This window comes from Carya illinoinensis, chromosome 10 (genome assembly GCF_018687715.1).
Source record: "Carya illinoinensis cultivar Pawnee chromosome 10, C.illinoinensisPawnee_v1, whole genome shotgun sequence".
NCBI classification, from domain to species: Eukaryota; Viridiplantae; Streptophyta; class Magnoliopsida; order Fagales; family Juglandaceae; genus Carya; species Carya illinoinensis.
Genome location: NC_056761.1, coordinates 20,859,383 through 20,881,706, shown reverse-complemented (window position 1 = coordinate 20,881,706; position 22,324 = coordinate 20,859,383). Strand labels below are relative to the sequence as shown.

Genomic DNA, 22,324 nt, shown 5'->3' with positions numbered 1-22,324 from the left:
GTGTTGAAGTATTGAACTCCATGATTAATGAATTTGTGAGAAAATGTGATAAAAGAGGAGTAACAGTGACAAGGGGTGGAACAAGAAGAAACTACTTTTTCCGTGACATCTTAAAAACTTATGAAGAGGCTCTAGGCAAGTACTAAATAAGTAGAAATCCTCCATCTTTTTATGTTCCAATACATGAGAAATACTAAGATAATGATTATTCAAGCAGCAAGTGGTATAGTCTATGGGAGTTATGAGAAAATTCTAGGGCTTACAGCCATGGCAGGGAGATTGAAATATAATACCTTTAGATATGTAGGGAAAGAGTTTGGCAAAGGATAAATAATTGGAAAAATACATTTTCATTCCAAGCTAAAAAGGAAGTCCTTATAAAATTCTTTGCTAGGGATGGTGAAGAATTTTCTTTGGAAGGCATGGAATAATATCCTCCCAACAAAGAAATACCTCCATCAAAGAAAATTCATAGACAATTCATTATGCCCAACATGCCAACAAGAAGAGGAATTGGTGGCCCATGCCTTATGGAGCTATTTGGCAACTAGTGATGTGTGGGCTAATACGTCCAATTCTATTTAAAAGTTGCCAATGGAGAAGATGATTTCATGCAACTATGAAGTTGATTAGAGAGTGACAGAAGGAGTTGGAATGGACTACAATTACCATGACAAAAATATGGCTTAGGAGAAATGATTTTATCTTTGAAAGCCAATTCGCTAGTCTGAGAAAGGTTATCCAAGCAGCCAGTTAAGTCCTAGAAGATTTCTATCAAGCAAATTTGTAGATTTCTATCCAAGCAAATTTCTATCTACTATCCAAGGGACAGTAAATAACAAGTATCAAACGAATTCGAATGGTACTTTTGTCCGCTCGAATGAATTTTCAAAAGAATTTACCTTTACATTGTTGGAACGTCAACAAGTATCGAGTCTATTTTATTTGAATGCCAGTCATTTTTGTTTGAACAAATGTGCCTTGAACTAAAAGCATGTGCAAAAAGGTGGGATAAAGGAAAATTTTGGTATTCAAACAATTCAAATGATGTTCGAACAAATATAATATTATCAAATAAATGTTCGAAGGTAACAACTTGTTAGACCATTTGTTCGAACCTATAATATACGATTCGAACAATAATTGCCCTAACATCATGCAGGGGCAAACTTGCGCTCTAAATGAAATTTTTGCATTATAACAGACAAATCACGATTCAAAAACTTAAATCATATATATGGACCTCGTATCCTCATTGTCTCCTCTATTTTTAGAAATCAATTTGCCTAGAGAGAGAGAGAGAGAGAGAGAGAGAGAGAGAGAGAGAGACCAATAGGGAGATTCAGTAGAGAGAGGGAGATTCAAGTGCTATCTTAGGGATAAAGATCAAGTTGAATTTTTGAATAGTAGAAGAAATTGGAACAGTAAAATGACATATTGTTTAATTGGATAATGGTATAATTTTGAATTCGAGAGAGGCCATATTTTTGTGGGAAGCAGATGAGAAGAGAAAAAATTGCAGTATAGATACAATAAGTTAGTACATGCGGAAAGGAGTAGTTGACATTACACAGAACCACACGCGGGGAGAGATTTATTTTGGCGGTTTGAATTTATAAGAGTTTCACATTGCGGGCCCTTTTGGTTTTGATTTGGCAATGAGATGCAAGCTAAGTTTTTGGATTTGGCTTGGCACAAGACGCAGCAACAGTTTTACTTAGGGTGTGCAACACAAGGCTTTCTTTGGGAGTTTATGGAAGATGCATGATGCAAAAAGGATTTCACGTGGCACCTATTTTCTTTTCGTTTTTAGGGTAAGGACGCTGCGAGGAGGAAGTTGTGACTACAAGTAGAAATTTTTCAGTATTCATTTTCTTCCATTCTTATCAAAAAAAATATGGTAAATTCGTTTATGTTGAATTTAATTTTAGCATGAACTAAATTTTCTTTATTCTAAGAAAATGATGTAATCTAGTTTCAAACTATACTTGTTTTTTTATGCTAATTTGAAGTAATTCTCTTCTATATTTGTCTGATTTATTCTGAGCTTATCGTTTCTAATTGACTAACCATTAATTAGATAATTTTGATCTTGTGATTTGCTATCGAAAGAGGGAATTATAGGATAGAACTTAGATATTTCAGTATACGTAAATATAGAGATCGAAATACTTCTATAAACCTATGTACGTAGTCTTAAAATCTTTTGTCTTATTGCTTTATTGCTTTATTAATTTGCATACTTTTATGTAAAATGATAATCAAGAATATTTCCAATTGAATATCAAAAGAGGCTTTTGGATGACTTTGGAGATTTTGCTACCAAATAGAGAGAATTAAATTCAATTACTTAGATAAGAAAAGCATAGTGATGGATTAGGTGAAATCGATTTCCTAGAAGTTCTTTTTCTCATTAATTTGATTCCCGAACAATGGATTTCTTTTCCTTTGAATATTTTATTTGAATTGATTTAATTTCAAGTTCAAATTACAAAAATCTTAGTGATTTTTTTAAATAAAGTCAAGATTAGTATAATTTCAGTACTTGTTAAAAGTGAGTTAACAATCCCTGAGGACGATACTCTTCTCATTATTTTACTATAAAAACTATGATACTATGTACTTGCAATTTTGTATCAATCAAAAACAGTTGTGCAAAGGATTTAGAGAAAGAAACTCCAAAGAATAGTCGTGCGACAAATCTAGAGAGTGGTTCGTGTTTGATCTCACCTCCAAGTTTGTGTTCAAATGGCTTATGTGTGTTTAAACATCTAATTGAGTTCTTGTTCAAACCCTTGCTAGTAAGCTTGTTGGAAGTTGAGATTTAATACATGTTGTGGATTGATTACATAAAATTTAAGATATGTTGAGAATTAATGTTGTGGATACAAACTATAAGTCGTGGATTTATTACTTTGTATTTAATATTGCATGTTGGGATTAAATAATGGATGTTGGAATTAGCAAGCATGTTGGGCTTTATAATATATAATAATGCCACTACATATGTCACTTGAGATTTATTATATTATTTATAGTATTTAGAATTCCACATCACATTGAAGTTAAAAAGAGAACATTAACTATAATTAGTTAAAAATGGAACATTAATTATAATTAATATAACTTTAACTAAAAAAATGTGAATGCCATGATAATAGTACTAAAAATTAATATTTTTATGATTATATTCAGAATACTATTTATAATTAATAAGATGAAAAAAAACTGCTAGTTATAATTGGTCAAGGAAATATAAATGTTATAAAAATTATAATTAGACAATAGTCAACATAGTATAAGTGTTACTCCATCACAATTTTTTTTTTTTAAAAAAGGACCATCTCCCTAATTTTCTCATAATTTAGAATACTAGCTAGTTATAATTAGTTAATCAAATAAATACTAATTATACTTAATCAAGGAAGTAACAATTAGTTATAAAAATTATAATTAGAATAAAGTAAAAAAGATGCAATTGTTAGTCCATTATATATATAGATATATACACTATTTAAAAAAAAAACTATTTTGATCATTATAATTAACTTAATAGTTCTAATTAGTTAATAACACCAACACACTAATTTTAACTACTCAAGCAAATAGAATATCATTGACTAAAATTAGAATTGGAATAAGATAAAAACAAGAAAAATATTAGTCGATAATAAATATAAAAATAAAAATAAAAATAAAATAAAAAAGAAAAAAAACCTAGTCAGTGAAGTGTTACATAATATGGGTGGGTTTGGACTTGGATCTAATTCAACTTTTCTGAGTGGAGTTTTTGTTGTTTTCAGCACACATAAATTGTTTTTAATCAACAACAATGATGCCTAAGAAACAGTTTAACAAGACAGTTAGATTCATCGCTCTATATGCATAATGATATCAGATGAAAGTTTAGTTCCATATGATTTTAATTATAACTCTTAAACAATGATTTATTTCCCTCCCGATTCACTTAATGAATCAAACTTAAATATTTATTTGCAAAAATTTCCCATCATGTCTTGAGGTTAGAAAGACTGTGCAGTGCAATAACAATGAAAGCCCAATTACTTCTTCAAAATAATTCTCCATTCATATTCTGCAAGACAAGAAGCTTATATAAACTTACTATCATTTGTCTTAACAGCTATCTTAAAAGCTTACAAGATGGCTGATAAGTCTATAAAGGCTTTTGGTCTTGTAGAGAATAAATAGAGAATTATCTTGAAGAAGTGATCAGGCTTTCATTGTTACTGCACTGTACAATCTCTCCAACCTTGACAGTAACCATGAAAGTCAGACATTTCTCAATATCATTTCTCATTCAACCTCTACAAGACTGGAAGTTTGTATAAACTTATTATTATTCGTCTTACAAGGTTACAAGACAGCTAATAATAAGTATAGTCTTCTTGTCGTGCACAAGTTGTACCAGAAGATGATCTTAAAAAAATTTATCGTTTTTATTGTTACTTGACTATATAGTCTCTCGGATCTCGAAAAATGCAGTAACACTAAGATGCAGATGATGATGTTCCAACATTTTACGCCTTCGGTAGAGGTGAAAGTTTAAACTGAAAACCAACCCGAAACGGACCGGTTGGTCATGTTTTGGATCGGTCTGATCCAAAACCAGTTTCTATGTTGTATAATCGGTCAGATCCGATCCGATTTCAGTTATGTACTTTCTGAGACCAGACCAAACCAGTTTAAAAATATATATAAATTAAATTTTAAATATTATATAAAATATTTTTATATATAATTTTTATATATAATATATATAATTTTATATGAAATTTTTATATATAATTATATATCACATATAAAATAATTTTATATTATAATTTATAACATAAAATTTTAATCTTAAATATGAACATTTGTAATTTCTTTGATCATATGTTATAAGAGTTATAACATAATATAGTCTACTTAATATATTATTATTAATACTATGATATTAGTATAGTATGATACTATGATATATATTAGTATTATACTATGATATTAATTAGTATTATACTATGATACTAGCATTATATTATAAGTTATAGTAGTAACACTATTATTCGATGATATATTAATATATAATATAAATTGACACTTGATTAAAACTAAAAAACTGGACCGGAATTGGTAAAACCGAAAGTATTAGTTTATGAGGGTAACGGGTATGAAATAGATTCTTGAAATTGCAAAACTAATATAACCAGTTCAGTTTCAAAAATTCTACAAAATTGGACCAAACCGGACCAGTTATACCCTTAGCCTTCAATTCCATTTTAAACATTTTGTAGTTTTTTTTTTTCTTTAATCTTTTGTACCATGAAACTAACTTAGAGTTTTATTGTAGTCTCATAAAATTTTCATGAACAATTATTTGATTATATATCATGTTTGAATTTCACTTTACTGCCTATTGTTGGAATGAAACTTCATTTGTTGGAATAATATATATAAAATTATTCGAATGCTAATCACTCCTATTCAAATAGCTTTAGTGTTACCCTATTTTGTTCAAATGAAAAGGCTATACGTCCGAACCATTTACAATCACATCGTTGAAACGATTATATCCCATATTCAAACATCGTTCAAATTAGGATCTTTCGTCTTCAAACAATTCTAGTTATTGTTTGAACCGTAACTGCACACATCTAAACCATTTATGGTCTCGACATTCGAACGGACGTCAATCTTATTCAAACGATCATGCTTTCAATTATCCGAATTATCTCGCATCTCATTCAAACGTTTCTCAACGCATTCGAATGTGACAAGTGTTTGAATACTAGCCTCACATCATAACAATTTGAACAATATTCTATGTTCGAATGAAAGTTAGTTGTTCGAGTTCTTGTTAAAGACAAAATGACTTCGTCCCAAACAAACTTCAAAATGGTATGGAAAATTTTGTCCCAAAAGATATTTTCTGGGACGAATTTTTTTCTCATCCCAGATTCTCTTTCGTGACAAATTCTCTTTCAAGGTAGTGCTTGAATCTTACACATTGGATGAAATGTGGATGAAGACATGGCTTTTGAATATTAGAGTGGCACAATTCCAATGATGTGGTGTGTGCTCATTGGTGGCAGTATGGATTAGAGATATTGCTTGTAAACTAAAAAATTTCCAACATATGGGTGGAGATGATAGGGAGGTTATGGAGCGGCTCACATGTCGGATTATTCCTATTTCTTCCAAGCAAATCAAGTTAATTGCATAGACTCCGCCAGAAAGAGAAAGGGTAAAACTAAATGTGGATGGAGGATCTTGCGGCAACCTAGGTGAGTCTGGGGGTGGGGGTATTATTCGGGATGAGAATGGCGACATCCTTGGGGGGTTTGCAAATGCATATGGTCATGCCACTAATACCATTGCTGAATGTAGAGCTCTTTTCGATGGACTTTGGCTTTGTAGACAGTTGGGATTGAGGGATGTTTTGGTAGAATCAAATTCTGCTGTTATAGTGAACCAGTTGGTTGGTATCGGGGGTGTACAAATATTGGTTCCTTTGGAATTTTTTGGAGGAAGTGAAAAACATGATTTGTGAGCTTAATGCTTGATTTCAGCATATTTATAGAGAAGCTAATATAGTGGCAGATTTCTTGGCAAAGCAAGGGACCCAAGGTTTAACTTTGTATTTTTGTGACGCATCTTCCATTCAAGGTTGGATTAAGGGATTAATTCATGTAGACAAACTTGGCATGCCCTATCTTAGACGGTGATTTTTTGTTGGATGATTTGATTGGGTTTGGTTTTTATTTTTTGGTTTGGGTTTTTTTGGCACCTGAGGTTTCTTTGAACACTCAATGGTGGCCTTGGACTTGTTACTATGGTATTCATCAGTCATAATTAACATTTTTTTTAATAAAATTTGGACAATGTCACACAGGTGACCTTCATCCATTTATAAAAAAACAAAAAAAGTGGATGAAAATAGATTTAGCATTCGACATATGGAATAAATGGAGAGCAAAACCGATGAAAAGAGGGAAAGAGGAAAACTTAAAAGAAAGACAAGAAAAAAAAGTAGGGCTACACCCTCGTAGCGTGAGGATGGGTCTCAAGAAGGTCAAATTCTCTTTTTTTTTTTCATAGATTTTTCTTATACCCTTAAGGAAAAGTCTAAACATCCCCGGGCTGCGTCCCCTTTGCGGCCTCGGTGCCTACGTGGCATAAAAAGAAAACGACGTCGTTTTCTTTCAGCTAAAATCCCTCCCAATTCTCTCGTGAGCTCATTCCTTGCATTCAATTTTTATGTTCCCCCGCATCCCTCTCTTTTCTCTCATCTCTCTCTTTCTATTTTCTCTTCATCTTTTACATCCCCACGAAGCCCCATCATCTTCTCCACGAAGTCACCACCCCACGAAGCCATAGCCCACCACAGCCCAGTCTTCGTCTTCCCCACAGTTCGTCTTCGTGGTCTCCATCAACCCGCGAAGACCCACCAACCCACAAACACCCATATTCACTGTCGTCGTCTTCTCCACGAAGCCACAGAGTTACAGCCCACTTTGTCTTCTCCATGAACCCATTGAATGGCTAGCTTCGTCTTTTCCACGAAGCCCCTTCTTTCTTCTTCTCCACCCAGATATGAAATCTATGAACCCACAAACCCAGATCTGAAATCCCTTTCCCACAAAGCCCCATAGGATTCAGAAACCATACGTGTTGAAAAGTGGAGTCGTTGAAGTTGCTCCAAATACTCGCTGGGCCACTTTGGTTCCTTCTTTTCTGGATTTTTGCTTTTCTTTCAAATGGTTTTGGTTTGTTTTATCGTTTGTCTATTTATTTATTTTTTTATCATTGGGTTTGATTGGATTGAGTTTTGGGTATTATTGGCGGACCGGGATCTTATAAGCTATTGTAGCTCTGTTTGGTTGCTAAGAGAATGTGGGAAAGAGGAAAACAATTAGACTTATGTCTTTTGAATATTGTCGAATGCACTACTTTGATTTCTTCCATTCTAATGTTTGTGTTTTTATGGTTTGTTCATAGTAATTTTATTGAATATTATCTCGTTTATTTGTTCTGTTTGAGATTGGTGGTTTTACTGCATATGGCTGCTGAGAAAATTTGGGGAAAATGACATTACATCAGTATTCGTATGGCCGCTGAGAAAATTTGGAGAAAATACCACATTTATGCATCAGTATGTCTATGTCAAAGGGTTTTCGGCAAATATGCAGTTTCTTTCTCCTTCAACCTAAAACAATTTTTCTTGTCATTTATGTGCGTGTGTATGTCTGATGTTTATTTATAGATCTAGAGATTATGTTTCAAGAAACATGGGTACTTACACACTGCTGGTTGCACAGGTTATTTGATGTGTTACCAAAGTAAATGGAGTTGAGGGCCTGCATTCAAGGGGGAGATTGGAAGCGAAGACAAGATGTTGATTTTTATTTGCTATATGTTTAGTTCATGTAACTCTAGCTCCTTATGTGGTTGCTAAGCATGCACTGATCTCTGTATATATTGAGATGAATATTATAAGTTAATTCCACATGAAAATTATGAGGGAATTTGGCAACTTTTTGGTGATATATTGCTAAGAATCAGCTCTGTATTTCAAGGAATTGGGGAAATATTTGACTGGGTTTGAAGGGTTATTCTTGATAGGGTGTGAAAATTGTAATACTCATCTTTTGATAATGGATACTTGCAAAAGTTGTTAGTATGCTCTTCTTAGTAAAATACAGCTTGCTTAATGAGGAGAAAAAGGGAAAAGAAAAGAGAAAGCCATCATACGCCATTTCAATGAAGGAATCCATTAAAAAATGCCTTAAAAGGAAAGCATAAATGAGGTGCTAATTGGAAACGGATTGTATATAAAGCTGGACAACAAATCGCTTTTTTTCAATTTAGATGTGGTCTTCCAATAACTGCAAAGAGCATACATAACCTATGCTAGTTTTGGCAGTATAGGGTAAGTCAATCCCCTTCTAACAATTCCTGTAATATTTTCAAAAGACACTGAATCTTAACGTAGCATCAAAACGATCATAAACCAACAAATGCTTTACTCACTAGTCATTACCTTACATATTCAATACACAAAAAAGGTGATGAAAAAATGGACAATTTACACAACAATTCCCTGGAATGCATTACCTCTATCCATTCTCAATTGTTCTTACACTCAATTTACTTGAATAGAAACATTAAATTAGTTTAGTTGACGACAATGATATTGACTTTTCAGGCTACTACGCATTTTATTATGTCGCTAAAAGCATAGCCATCGAGGAGAATTAATGTTGTAGCATTGCACCAGAATTGATAACTGGCCTTTTGCACCACAGGTACTATTACGGCTTCATAAACACCAAAAGCAAAAGGACCCATCCCCTAGCAGCAAAGACGATTATTTGGAGCTCTCAATCAATGGCAATACATTGTCTGCAAACAGAAAATTGAATATCAATGAAACCTTCATGCAAAAAGCACTGTTGTTGATATGTTAGACAAGGGCAAAAAGCACTGTTGTTGATATGTTAGACAAGGGCAAAAAGCACTGTTGTTGATATGCAAAAAGCTGATCTTGTTCCCCTTTCCTAGATCAGAACCTATTGATGATTGCTTGACTAAGCCAAACAATAAAGGGTTTATGTAGCAAAGGCAATAAGAAAAAAATCTGGAAACCAAGGGATCTATTTCAATAAAACCATAAAAGTAAGAAGAATAATTCTTTATTTATCTCTTTAATACTTCTGTATGTTCTTTAAATCATCATATTTATGCCCATCATTGGTTTGGAAATCTGGTAACAATGGAGTGGTGGACTCATTTATGGCTTAATGAGGGATTTGCAACATGGGTACATTGCAGTTGTCTTATATTATATCTTCCATTTGCTGAGGATTATGTGGTTGGTAGTTGACAGATAAGATGACAAATTAACCATTTAATTGAAGGATCCAATCATTGACATGAGACCTAGATAAACTGAATACCAAGAACAAACATGCATCCTTGGAATGTTAAGCAATATGTCAACAGGGGGAAAGAGATTTCACTCCATTTTTGTGGTATTTACAATTTACTGCATCCATCTAAGATCATTGTCACTCTCCTGACAATTATGACTAGAATATCCTTAAAACCCATAAATAGTTGAAGTTATTTTCAAAATTTGCATTCTGTGAATCTGTAATATGAGCTTCTTAATTGATCATAAATCTTGATCCTTTGACCATTATTAATACAGAATGTCTGCTTGCTTTTCTAGCATTTGTCATGTGCATGCTCGTACTTTAAATATACAAAAGAAATATTTGAGTGATATAATAAATGAACTAATCATTGTCCTGTTTTTTTTTTTTTGTTATGTACATGATGATGAAGAACATACTACTTGGATTAAAAACAAAAATCATGTTCGTAATGTTTCTTTGGGATATAATGTCAGAATAAAGATCAGGCAGTTCTGCTTGATGAATAAATTCAAGAAGAAAGCTCTAAGAGTAAGTTTTCCTGAAATCATCATCATATCTTTCATCTGAACAACACCTATCTATCTATCCCATATATATATAATATAAAAAAACAACACAAGCAGCTTGAACACAGGCAGGCTCCAAAACCACGAACAGACACACACCATCCACAAAAGGTCCCAAATCAGAATTCTTTCAATCTGTTCATAATGAAACTGAAACTGAACCCAGATGGCACCGAATCACCAGAACAAAACCAAAGGCAAGCATAGATGCCGCCGATAACCCAAAAGAGAGAAGCCCGAGAGTACAGAATGAAGGTGCTAAGCTACTTACGCGACTCAGAGATCTGGAAGCTGGGATGGCGAGTACGGAATGAATGACGGCGACCAAAGACAGCTGATGACGGCGACCAAACCCATAAGTAGCTCAGATCTCCTCTCTGACTGCTTTTTGTTCTCCAGTCCAAAATGCTCAAAAATGCCACTCAAACTCGTTTCCCTCCTCTTTATGCTTCGATTTTTTTTTTTTTTTAAATAAGTCAACTAACGTGGCATATGTGACGTCAGCCGGGGACGCGGCGGGGGCACAATCCCGGTGGTACATAGAAGTACTCAATATTTAAAAAAATATTACAACATCACTAAAAAACACATCATTAAATACTAAGTAATAAAAAATTAAAAAAAAATATCAAAACCCATGCGGGGACCCAACTCTCGGCAATTATTATTTTCCAATGAAAAGATGACCAAGCATAACAGAGGGAGATGCGGGTGGAGTGTAGCTGATACGCCTACCCCTATGCCTTGAAACGAGCTGTTGGAGTTCAAGCAGCTTGTGTTTTCTTAGGGAGAGAGGGTGCTGACCTTTTTGTTTCGGCCTGAATGGCCACATTTCAAATAATAGTTAGGTCTGCTCATTTGAATTTTAGACCAGATATTTGAGGATATCTAATTTAGAACTCAAATTTTAAATTTGGACGGGGATGAATTCAGATTTTTAAATTTCAAAAATTCAAGTTTCGGATTGTATCCATTTTTTTTAATTCAACTTATAAATAGTCTCCATCGAATAAATAAAAAAAAAAACTTATAAATAGACAAAGTAAGAAAAGAAAAATAAATAGAGCTTCCTGGCTTCATATGTGTATCAAAAACTGAAATATCATAGATTTTGGAGCATATAGCTTAGAAAACATAAAAGCTTGATAAAGGCTAGTACAAAAGTACGATAAAGGCTAAAAGCTGCACCTGCACCTTCACCTATCCTATGTCTACCAAAAAATAGACAATGACATAAGATAACGTGTTCCTATAGCTGCCCGACTCAAGGTTGGTTTACCTTGGTATTCACGTCCTCTGACTCCGATCCCAACACAACATGAAATAGACTGATCAACGAGTCTTCATGGTCAAGATCAAAGATAAAACAACAAAAAGGTTAGTGATCACTCTATTGCTCAAATCTTCCATCTTTTCGCAACCTAATGGCTATTACAAAGAGCCGAATCAAATCGAGATACAGGAGATCAAAGACTCCGGTTCTGTTTTTCAAAAACAATCCGAGTACCGGATGTACCCGGATTTTTTTTATACGGATCCCGGCTCGGATTTGTTTCAAATTTTATACATTTTATATCATTTCACAAAGAGAAATGTCAAACATACCATAATTTTTTTCTGCAAAAGTTTATACAGTTTATATGATAAAATCTGTAATGTCTCTAACATTACCCTTTCTAGAAAAATAATTAATACGTTTTGCTGCCTTGAGTTATATAGTTGGATGCAAGCAAGTACCAAGAATTACAAAGCAAATAGATGAGCCAGTCAAAACTGGACGTACTCTCACCCTTGCTCACTAGACCATAGACCCACTAGCTTTATAACAAACATCTCTGAGCGTATAATTTTTTATTAACCCTCGGGGGTGACGGTGACCTTTTCTTTTTAATTTTTGTTTCTTTTCATTTTTCAACTTTAAAAATCCTTTTTTCAAATTAATTACCCAAAAATAAGAGGAAGGGTATCCGGATCCCCATATCCACGTCCAACTCTAAACCCCGATGCAGATAGATATATGAAACCAGTTTAACGAGTATGGGTAGGTTTGGATGGGAAAATTTTTTTTTATTTTTAATTAACGTTTAAAATATTAATTTTTAATATTATTATTATTTTAAAATTTAAAAAAATCAAATTGAAATTTAAAAAATTGTAATAATGAAATGAGAAAAAAACTTTGTATCTCATCCCATCATCCCACATCCCACTTACCAAACCTGCGCAAGAGAAAATCCTTGATGCTTTGTCAAAGGTTCACTAAAACTAATACATGTCCAATAACCAAAGAACTCGTGTAGGGTTGAACAAACTGCATAGCATTACTAAGGTTTACAGATGACAAAGGAGCGATGGGGGAGAGAGAGAGAGAGAGAGAGAGAGAGAGAGAGAGAGAGAGAGAGGGGGGGGGGGGGGTTAAGGATGCATTAGTAATCCCTAATCACAGAATAAAAACCCCAATAACAGATTAAGCACCAAGGGTAATGTCGGCAATCTAAATCAAAACAGAAGCAACTTGCTGCACGTTTTGCTCTTTTGGGACAAGGGTAGTTGTGTACAGTTTATCGAAAGAAATTCAGCAGTTCAAGTTTTCATCGCAGGTCTCGTCAAACCCAATCCCGAACCACTCCCCAAATGCTTAAAGGCCGTGGCTTCAAGGTGATCCCCATGGCCAGCAAAGCCTGTCCCACCTTTCTCCAAGTTCACCAAATTCCTCTCTTTACATGGTTTGTTGCAGACCAGACAAACCTTATCAACCACCATAAACTTGTCAGCACACTTCTTGCAGAAGACATGCCCGCACGAGCTAAGGGCCACAAGTGACAATGTATTGGTCAAAGTAACCTTGCAGCTAGGGCAGATATGGGTCTTCTCGAGAAACTTGGATTTCTTCTGGTCGCTAGTGTCTTCAGTGAAGTAGATAGGGAAGAGAGTCTTCAGCTTGAGTTTCTCATTGCCTTGTGGACAGACTGTACTAATGGAGGGGGCTTCTACTTTAACAGGAGCTTCAGGCGTGGCAGAAGGTAGCCAAAATGCCTTCATTGTCCGAAGAGCCTCTTCCTCATAAGAAGTGACCTTCACACTATTTGCCCCGTGGAAGCCATTCTTGTCTTGGCTGTGGTTTCTATCATTGTACTGTGGCACTGCACCATGGTTTTGCTGATCAAATGCATCAAGTTCTCTGGCTTTCTGCAACATTAGCTTCTCTGCTTCCTCTTCCTTTTCTTGCTTCTGCTGAGAAGTATGAGCAGCTAGCCTCCTGCCAGTTAATAAGCCACTCTCAGGACACCATGAAGCAAAAGAATGAAAAGTGGATGGAAATCTTCATTCAAATAAATGTAACCTCAAGGGCAGCACAAAATAGGTTCCCCCACCCCTCTTTTCCCGTATAATGAAATACAATAGAACCATTGTTCTTTATCTTTCTTAAATGTATAGATAATAACAAAATCATATTCAGTTCCATAAAGAGATCAAGAACAGCCAAGACACGTATGTCATTTTTTTCCAAAAGCAATTAATGACGAATGCAGAAGGTGACCAGAGACGTAATTTATAACATACAAATTCAGCAACCATCAAGATGCACCACCAGAGCATGTAACATAGTGATACGGTCTTCATGTTCCGAAAAAGACACTTTCGATAACAAAGAAAATAGAAACTGAAGTAAGCATATTATCCAAACAAAAATTGTGGTCAAGAGAAGCCATCTTCCCCAAAAAAACTGAATAATTCTAACGCTTCCAGCAATCATTCTCCAATCAAATACAAGCTAGAACAGAACAAGAATACACAGTCCAACCATCCAAGTGCATATAACATAATATGTTAGAGAAGGCAATAAAAATTGAAACCTAGATTTGCCAAGTTAGTACCGTGAGGAATACACAGTGTTATTTCTTTTGGCTGGGAGATCACAACCACAAAGAAAAACCATATAAGAAGGAATCTAACCAACCGGGTGGATCTGGAGATATTAGACAGAAATCCATCTAGCAAGCTTGGTACCTATCTCTTTTATTTATGAATAAGATGTAAAATATTTTTATTTGAATTCTGGGAATTCTATCAAAGGTCAAACCCCACAACTATCTCTAGCCATAGCATTCTCAGGCTTTAACACATCCCAAAAGGTACAAGGGACCAGCTGTAGTGCTTGTTTGGGATTGCTATGGATGATAGAGCTTTTATTTGTAGAGCTTTGATCTGTAGAACTTTATCAAAAAGCTCTACTATTAGAAATTGCTTACTGTTTGGTAACCATAAATATGAAGTACTTTTAAAGTCATTACAATTGTGGTAATAAAAATAAAACGTGCTTTTGGAGGTGAAAATGACAAAAAAAAAACATTTGGCCATGGATATACGAACTCCAAGTTAAACAAGAAACTGCCAGTAAAATAAAGATATGAAGGCCATGGACTTACGAACTGGACATTAAAAACATGATTTTCTTATCCTCTTCCACTAAGATCCTCTTTGTATACAACAAAAATATGAAGGTTACGAGGACACATCTGAAAAACAAAAAGAAAGCCATGGATGTAAAAACAGGGTAGCTTTTTGGCCACTTGAAAGAACCCCGGGCTCTGATCTCAGCAGTGAAAAAATGGGAAGAGAAAGTCGTTTATAATCTGGCACAATCATTATTTTGTAAAACAGACTTATCAAAAAAAAATTATTTTGTAAAACAGTCATGGGCATTGCTGTCCATGAACATATTTCATTAAACTCATGAGAGCATCCCACATAAGCTCTAAAGGTTCATTTTGGGAAAAGCTTCAATTTGGAGCTTTGGTAAGACAAGACTTTTCAGCATTAAAGATCCTAAATGGTTATTTCTAAAATTACCCAGATGGCTGGCTATAAATGGCAAGAAAATGACTTTTTAATAAGAAAAGCACCTCTTACCACAACACAAATCAGTGGGGGGCAACAGAACAATGAGGAATTTTTTTGTTTTGGGGGAGAAGGGGGGGGGTTGGCAATGGAGGAAATGACCTTAGTGGGAGGCGATGGAGGAAAATACCTCAGTGGGGGGCGATGAAGCTTGTTGGCGGAGACAGGTCTGGTCTCTCAAAGTGCGGCGACGTCTGGTTGTGTCTAGTTTCGTTAGAGGCAGTGAGGCATGCCCAAGTGAAGGGCTCTTTATGGGTGTAATTAGATGAAAAAGAGTTAAATTTGCCTTTTGTGAAGTTCCCTTACATGTCTCATTCTAAATGGGGGTTGTTAAACCCATAAAACCATACGGGCTGTTCCGAAGAGGAACTGATATAAAAAATATTGATATTTTTTAAAATTTTAAAATATAATAAAACCAATATTACAAACCTACAATAACAACTACGAGCATAGGTCCAAATTTTTTTATTTATTTTTTATTGGCATTGAGTGTCCAAGAACTACGTCCCAACTAATCCCAAAGGTGCACAGGCCCTGGGCAAGGAATTTCCCACAAGTGCACCTTGGACAATTCAAGGGGAAAATCCCTCAGTCCGATAGCCCCTAGAGATTGTCTACACTCAAGAGGATTTAAACCTTAAGTTTGGGGGGAGCATACCCCCAAACCCAAGGCCTTTGCCACTTGAGCCAACCCCTAGGGGTTGACATAGGTCCAAAATTACAATCCCAAAAATAAAATATAAGTATACTGAGAAATACCAATGTTATAAGTCAACAATAACACAATTATAATATTGAAATAAAATCTAAAATGGTCAAAACAGTTTGATTTCAGGTTAAGCACGTTGACTCGTTATTGACCCATTTATAAATCGTGTCTTAACAGATTAACCCGTTTTGACCCAAACTCATTCCATCAAACACAAACCTGCTAATTTCATGTTATGTTCGTGTTGGGTTCACGGGTCACATTACTTATTGCTACCCCTAAGTCAAATAATCATAAGAATAGTTGTTATCACGTTTAAGATTCCACTCTTATGTCACTAAGCCCATTAGATGCAGTGTGCAAAGAAAGCATCCACAGTATACCTGCCTCTTGTGGGTGCATCTGAAAGGTAGAGAAAATCGTTTCTCAACCACAACACACTTGCGGAAGTTTTAGTAGCAACACACTCATATAAAGCGCAAAAGGATTAACTAACTGTCACGTTCACAAAATCCAATTTTAAAAATATTGCCACTGGGTGTTCAAGAACTAAGTCCCAACAAATCCCAGAGGTGCACAAGCTCTCGACAAGAATTTTTCTACAAGTGTACCTTTGGGTACTTCAAGGGAAAATTCCCCATCCAATGGCCTTAGAAATTGTTTGGACCCAAGGATTCGAAACATAAATCTAGAGGGAGGATACCACCAAGACCAAGGCCCTTACAACTTAAGTCCCTAGGGGTTCACTTCACAAAATCCAATTTACACATTTGAACCTAGCAAGAGTTAACATAGAAAATATACCTACCAATCTACAGAAAAACCTCCCAGAAATTCTTAAACCGAAAGAACGTGTACCCATGACCTTCTCCACTAAAGTGTGTCAGACCGAAAAAGGGCGTTAGTCCAAACTTGGCACAATCGCCTAGAGCATCCCTTTAACCATTCGGATATATATATGGCCACCATCACACAACGCGTTCAACAACGAATGTTAACCAATCATCCCAAAATAAAGTTTGAGCTACCTTCTTCCCCAATTATGTCAGAAACGCATTAAAAACACGAAATAAGCACTACATCTAAATCCAACCAAAACAGTTAATTTCATTCGAGTTACACGAATAACCATAATTCCGAAACTCCCATAACACGGACTACAATTAAACGGATACAAAATCGACATTTTTTTTTTTATCGATAAGCATATATTTTATTGAGAAAAAAATCAGCATATGATATTAACATAAACATATAAATAAAACAGAGGGCGATGGAAGAGACCTCTGGATGTCCTTCTTCTGGGAAAGAAGGCACTCGAGAATGCATTCCTTACAGAATACGTGGCCTTTAAGGCAGCACAAGGGGTCGATGAGGGGCTTGATGCAGAGGGAGCAGGCATCGAAAGGCTTGATGGAGTCCTTGCCAAGCCTCTCCCGCTGCGTGCCGTAGCCTAGCTTGCGCTTCTCGTCGTAAGTGAAGAAAGCGAGATCATTGTTGTTCTTCGAGTGCCTCTGAGGCATCTTTGTTTCTCCCTCACGCCAATGGATCGGATAGTTATCAGAAGTAAGGAAAGAGTATGGACGAACCCTAAAATCTCGATTATGTTGGAAATTTGGAATTGGAGTCGTCGGAGTTCTATTTTATAGAAAGTTTTTGGTTTGGCAAGTGGATGTTCCTAAAGTCCGTCGTCTTATTTTATTATTATAATATTTTAAAAAATATATAATAAATATAAATAATAAATAAATTTTTTAAACTTTTAAATAATAAATTCACGCGGATGCTTTTTGCTTAGTTTTTAATCAAACCGGTTTGATACTATTAATCATAAAATTATTTTTATTATAAAATAAATCTAATAAAATTATATTAATTTCTAAATTTATTTTTATATTAAAAAATATACTTATCATTTTTTATACCACACATCAATATATAATTTTTTTTTTATAAAATGACAAATCAAATACTAATGTGTAGTATAGATGATGATAGGTAAAATTTTTCAATAAATTTGTTTTTTAAATCAAACTATATTACTTGAAGAGTTTTGCTACATACAAGTAAATTCGTATACTAATCTATGTACCAATACTGATTCATTCATACTTAAATTTTAAATTAACACTGTTTTCAATAAAATCTATTTTTTGTCCAATCACAATAGATTGGTGCACATATTAATACGCAATTATGCTTACAACTAGATTTTTTCTATCTTTAATAATTCACTAAACTCAATTACACTAGATTCTTTTTTAAAAAGTATAATTCTAAAAATCTTAATATTTATTATTTTAAGTTAATTACTAAACGTCACTCGAAGTGGCAATCACTATCGACCACCCCATTATGACTGGATTGAATTGAAGGGGAAAAAAAAACCTCTAACTGTGGATTCGGTGCAGGTGAGGCCAAATCCGACCTTGTTATAGTAGAATTCGTTGACTTAAGTTGTCAGATATAGACACACGCCACAATAGCACCAAATTTGTGCAAATTCAGCAAAATCTAGGAATTTTTTTTTTTTTTTAATGAAGGAGGGCGGGACTTCCAAAACTTTATTAGAAAAATACTCACTTTTGGCAGAAGAATATCGTAGTAACATCACAAAATAGCTTATCAAAATAGATCATTTAAAACTAAAAATAACATCCAACAACTCATAACCATACCAAAATCAACTAAACTCGAAATTGAGGTATTCCTAATTTTTCAACCTTCAAAAAACCTCTTAATAGATTTGGAATATCTGTATAATTCTCCCAAAGATCCGACAAGCCTTTAGCTCCTAATTTTGCAAGAAAATATGCCGAAGAATTACCTTCCCGAAAAATGTGTTGAACCTTGACATCCGTAGATCTCGCCCATGCTTGAATTTCATATAAAAAATCTTCTAAATACCAAACCAAACACCCCTTATCCAGCAGCCATTTAATAACCAACATGGAGTCCATTTCTATATAAATGTGCATAAAGCTAAAGATTTTGCAAACCTCAAACCATGCAATAGACCTAATAAATCTGCCTTATTATTAGTACACTCTCCAAAATGTGTCAAAAATGCAGCCAACATCTTGCCTCGGTGGTTTCAAAACACCCCACCCACACCTATCACTCCTAGATTACCAATGCAGCTTCCTTCAATGTTCAATTTCACTCTACCTATTGATGGAGGACACCAACGAACCAGCTTTGGAAGTTTAGGAGGTACATGTTTAAAATGGCAAGGATAAATATCAAGGATCTGATGGACATGAGAAGATAAAACAATAGAATCCTTCAACTTAAGCGTAGACCACCCAATCGATAGTTTGATTTTTGCCCAAACCAACTGCACTAATTCATCCAGTTCTTCCACAGCTTTACATCTTCTATTCCATAAGCACCATATCACAATACATGGTATAATTCCAAACAAAAATCCTACCTTCAAATTATTTTTTGCCTTTTGAAACTAGCCTTCAACTCTGTTACGCCAACCCTTGCCTTTCATGGAGCACAATCCCATACAGCTAAAAGCTTTGTCCCATATTTCTTTAGCAAAATCCCCTTTCACCAAAATATGGTTTAAGTCCTCATACGTCCCTACCTCACAACAATTACACCTTGATACAATAGGTATTCCAACCTTTCGAACATTATCATCTACACTCAAAGCATTAAGAAAAGCTTTCGATACCATAACCGATATTTTTTTGGAGAGAGACAGATGCTAAACCCAACTAGACCAAGCCACTATTGGAGCTCACACCCTCAAACAATTCCAAGCACTTTTTGTTATAGATTTCCCATCCACAGTTTCCGTCCATACCAAGATACCCTCCCCTTCCTTATTTTGTCTCAAGCTTTGCACAATAGACAAAGCTCTTTCAGCACCAACCAACCAAGTTATAGCATCAAAATTCCATCCATTTTCTAGTTTACATTCTTGATCCGTAGTCATTGGAAAAGGACATACTACAAACAAAATTTTCAATAGATCGTCATCTAACCATCGATCATACCAAAAAGAAATTCTCCCCTCTTATCTTCCAACGAGAATGGTTTAAAGCCGACGGCAAGCACCTCACAATCATACAACAATTTATTGAACCCTTGGATGGATCAAGCAACGATACATGTTGAGTCTTCACATACTTAGCTCGAAAAAAATTCACCAAGAGCTAATAAATTTGTTTCTTATAAAGTCCTTATTAATGGGATTCCTGCTGATTCTATTCACTCTAGGCGTGGTTTGCCGCAAGGTTTTCCCCTCTTCCCATATTTATTTGTGCTTTGTGCTAAGGCTTTGTCCTTGATGTTATAATAAGCCGAAACTCAAAAGTTGTTGAAGGGGTTTCGAGTTTGCAATAGTGCCCTTAGGTAAGTCATTTGTTTTTAGCATATGGCATATTATTTTCTATGAAGCTTCTACTTCAACAAATGTGCATATTCAAAATATTTTAACTCTCTATGGGTTAGCCCTAGGTCAACAATTAAATCACGAGAAGACTGAGTTACTTTTTAGCTGAAACGTGGATGAAGTGGTAAAAAGTGAGATAAAATATATTTGGGGTGTCCAATCCATTTCAAATCACAAGAAGTATCTTGATCTGCCTACCTTCGTGGGTAGATCAAAATATTATACTTTCAAAGATATTAAGGATAAAGTTTTGACAAAATTGCAAGGGTAGAAGGAAAAACTTTTATCACAGGCTGGTCGTGAAGTGTTTATCAAAGCTGTTGTGCAAGCTATCCCCACATACACTATGAGTTGCTTTTAATTACCTAAAGGATTTTGTAAAGACCTTGAATATATGATTGCTAAATTTTGGTGGGGGACAAAAAGGTTAAGAAATATCATTGGCTTAGTTGGGACCATTTGTGCCAATCAAAAGTTACTGGAGGCTTGGGTTTTCACAACCTAGAGGCATTTAATCTAGCATTGTTGGCAAAGCAGGGGTGGTGCCTCTTGCAAAATAATGGCTCTTTGTTTTCTGCAGGTTTTAAGGATAAATATTATCCAAACGATGACTTTCTATCTTCAGCATTAGGGTTTAGTATGTTTGGCGTAGTATTTGTGAAGCTAAACCTATAATTAAATCAGGTTGTTTATGGCACATTAGGAAGGGAGATCGGGTTAATATGTGGGAAGATAATTGGTTGCCAAATTATGCAACCCAAGGAGTTATTACTAGTTGTAATTCCTTGCCTGTTACTCCTTTTGTCAAGGATACATTGGATACTTCAATTCAGGTGGATGGAATTCAAATTTAATTAACCAGATATTTTTTCCTTTCAAGGCTAATGAAATACTTAAAATTCCTTTATTTTTACATTTGGGTATTGATCGGCTAATATGGGGTTGCATAAAATATGGGTTGTTTAGTGTTAAATTTGCATATCATCTTGTTATTACTTTAAAACATACTATGGAATTTGGATCTCATGAATATGATTTACCAGATCAACTGTTTTGAAAGACCATTTGGAATTTACAGATCTCGAATAAAGTAAAGAATTTTGTATGGAGGGCTTGTAGTGACAGTCAACTTACAAAGAATCATTTGTCTCAACACAAAATAATTGCTACTAGCCTTTATCCCTTATGTAATGAAATAGAGGAGGATTTACTTCATATCCTATGCAAGTGTTCAGCTATTCAAAAAGTTTGAGAAAAATTATGTGAAAATGACATGGTTTTGTTGGCCTCTTATGTAAGGTTTGAATCTGTAGTTTGGGCACTAATGCAACAATGTGATTCTAATATCCTTACTAGATTTCTGATTATTGCTTGGGGTATATGGAGATTCCGGAATTTGAAATAGTTTTAGCAAACTAAACTCATTGTCTATGAGATTGTGGATAGTTGTTTTTACTATGTTGGAAATTATAAGCTAGTCAGAACTCTCGGCAAGTCAAAAAGAATTTATCCTTACTAAGGTGGCATCTCCTCCATGTGGGAAGTGGAAACTTAACTTTGATGGGGATGCTTTTCACTCTTTACAACATTCTAAGGTGGGTGCTATCTTAAGAGATGATAAAGGAGATATGATTATGCCTATGTCTCGGAAAGAGGAGGGGATTCATGCCGTTGATGATATTGAGGCTCTAGTTGCTTTGCGGGGTTTACAAATGATTTATCATTTGGGAATTTCATATTTAGTTATGAGGGGGATTCGCTTGTTATTGTGAAGGTTATTCGTTCAAATCATGAGAAC

At 34.8% G+C, this 22,324-nt stretch overlaps 1 protein-coding gene and 1 long non-coding RNA gene across 2 annotated transcripts; one reads left to right on the top strand and one right to left on the bottom strand.

The window, feature by feature from the left end:
- Positions 1–7,121: 7,121 nt before the first annotated feature.
- Positions 7,122–8,680, top strand: LOC122279876. The gene is made up of 2 exons (XR_006229685.1): positions 7,122–7,760; positions 8,319–8,680. It is a non-coding gene; the product is annotated as an uncharacterized LOC122279876 (long non-coding RNA).
- A 4,121-nt stretch (positions 8,681–12,801) lies between these two features.
- LOC122279665 (E3 ubiquitin-protein ligase CSU1) lies at positions 12,802–17,782 on the bottom strand. Its single transcript, XM_043090422.1, has 2 exons — positions 17,403–17,782; positions 12,802–13,763 (listed from the first exon to the last, which is right to left on the bottom strand). The coding sequence occupies exons 1-2, from the start codon at positions 17,639–17,641 to the stop codon at positions 13,088–13,090; spliced, it is 915 nt and encodes a 304-aa protein (XP_042946356.1). The 5' UTR covers positions 17,642–17,782; the 3' UTR covers positions 12,802–13,087.
- Positions 17,783–22,324: the final 4,542 nt, after the last annotated feature.

What these genes read in the sequence shown, in the direction of transcription:
- LOC122279665 (XM_043090422.1), bottom strand. Translation starts at nt 17,641, where the DNA reads ATGCCTCAGAGGCACTCGAAGAACAACAATGATCTCGCTTTCTTCACT. An exon ending in CAGAAGAAGGACATCCAGAG is followed by an intron (nt 13,764 to 17,402) that starts GTCTCTTCCATC and finishes ATTAACTGGCAG; the next exon opens with GAGGCTAGCTGCTCATACTT.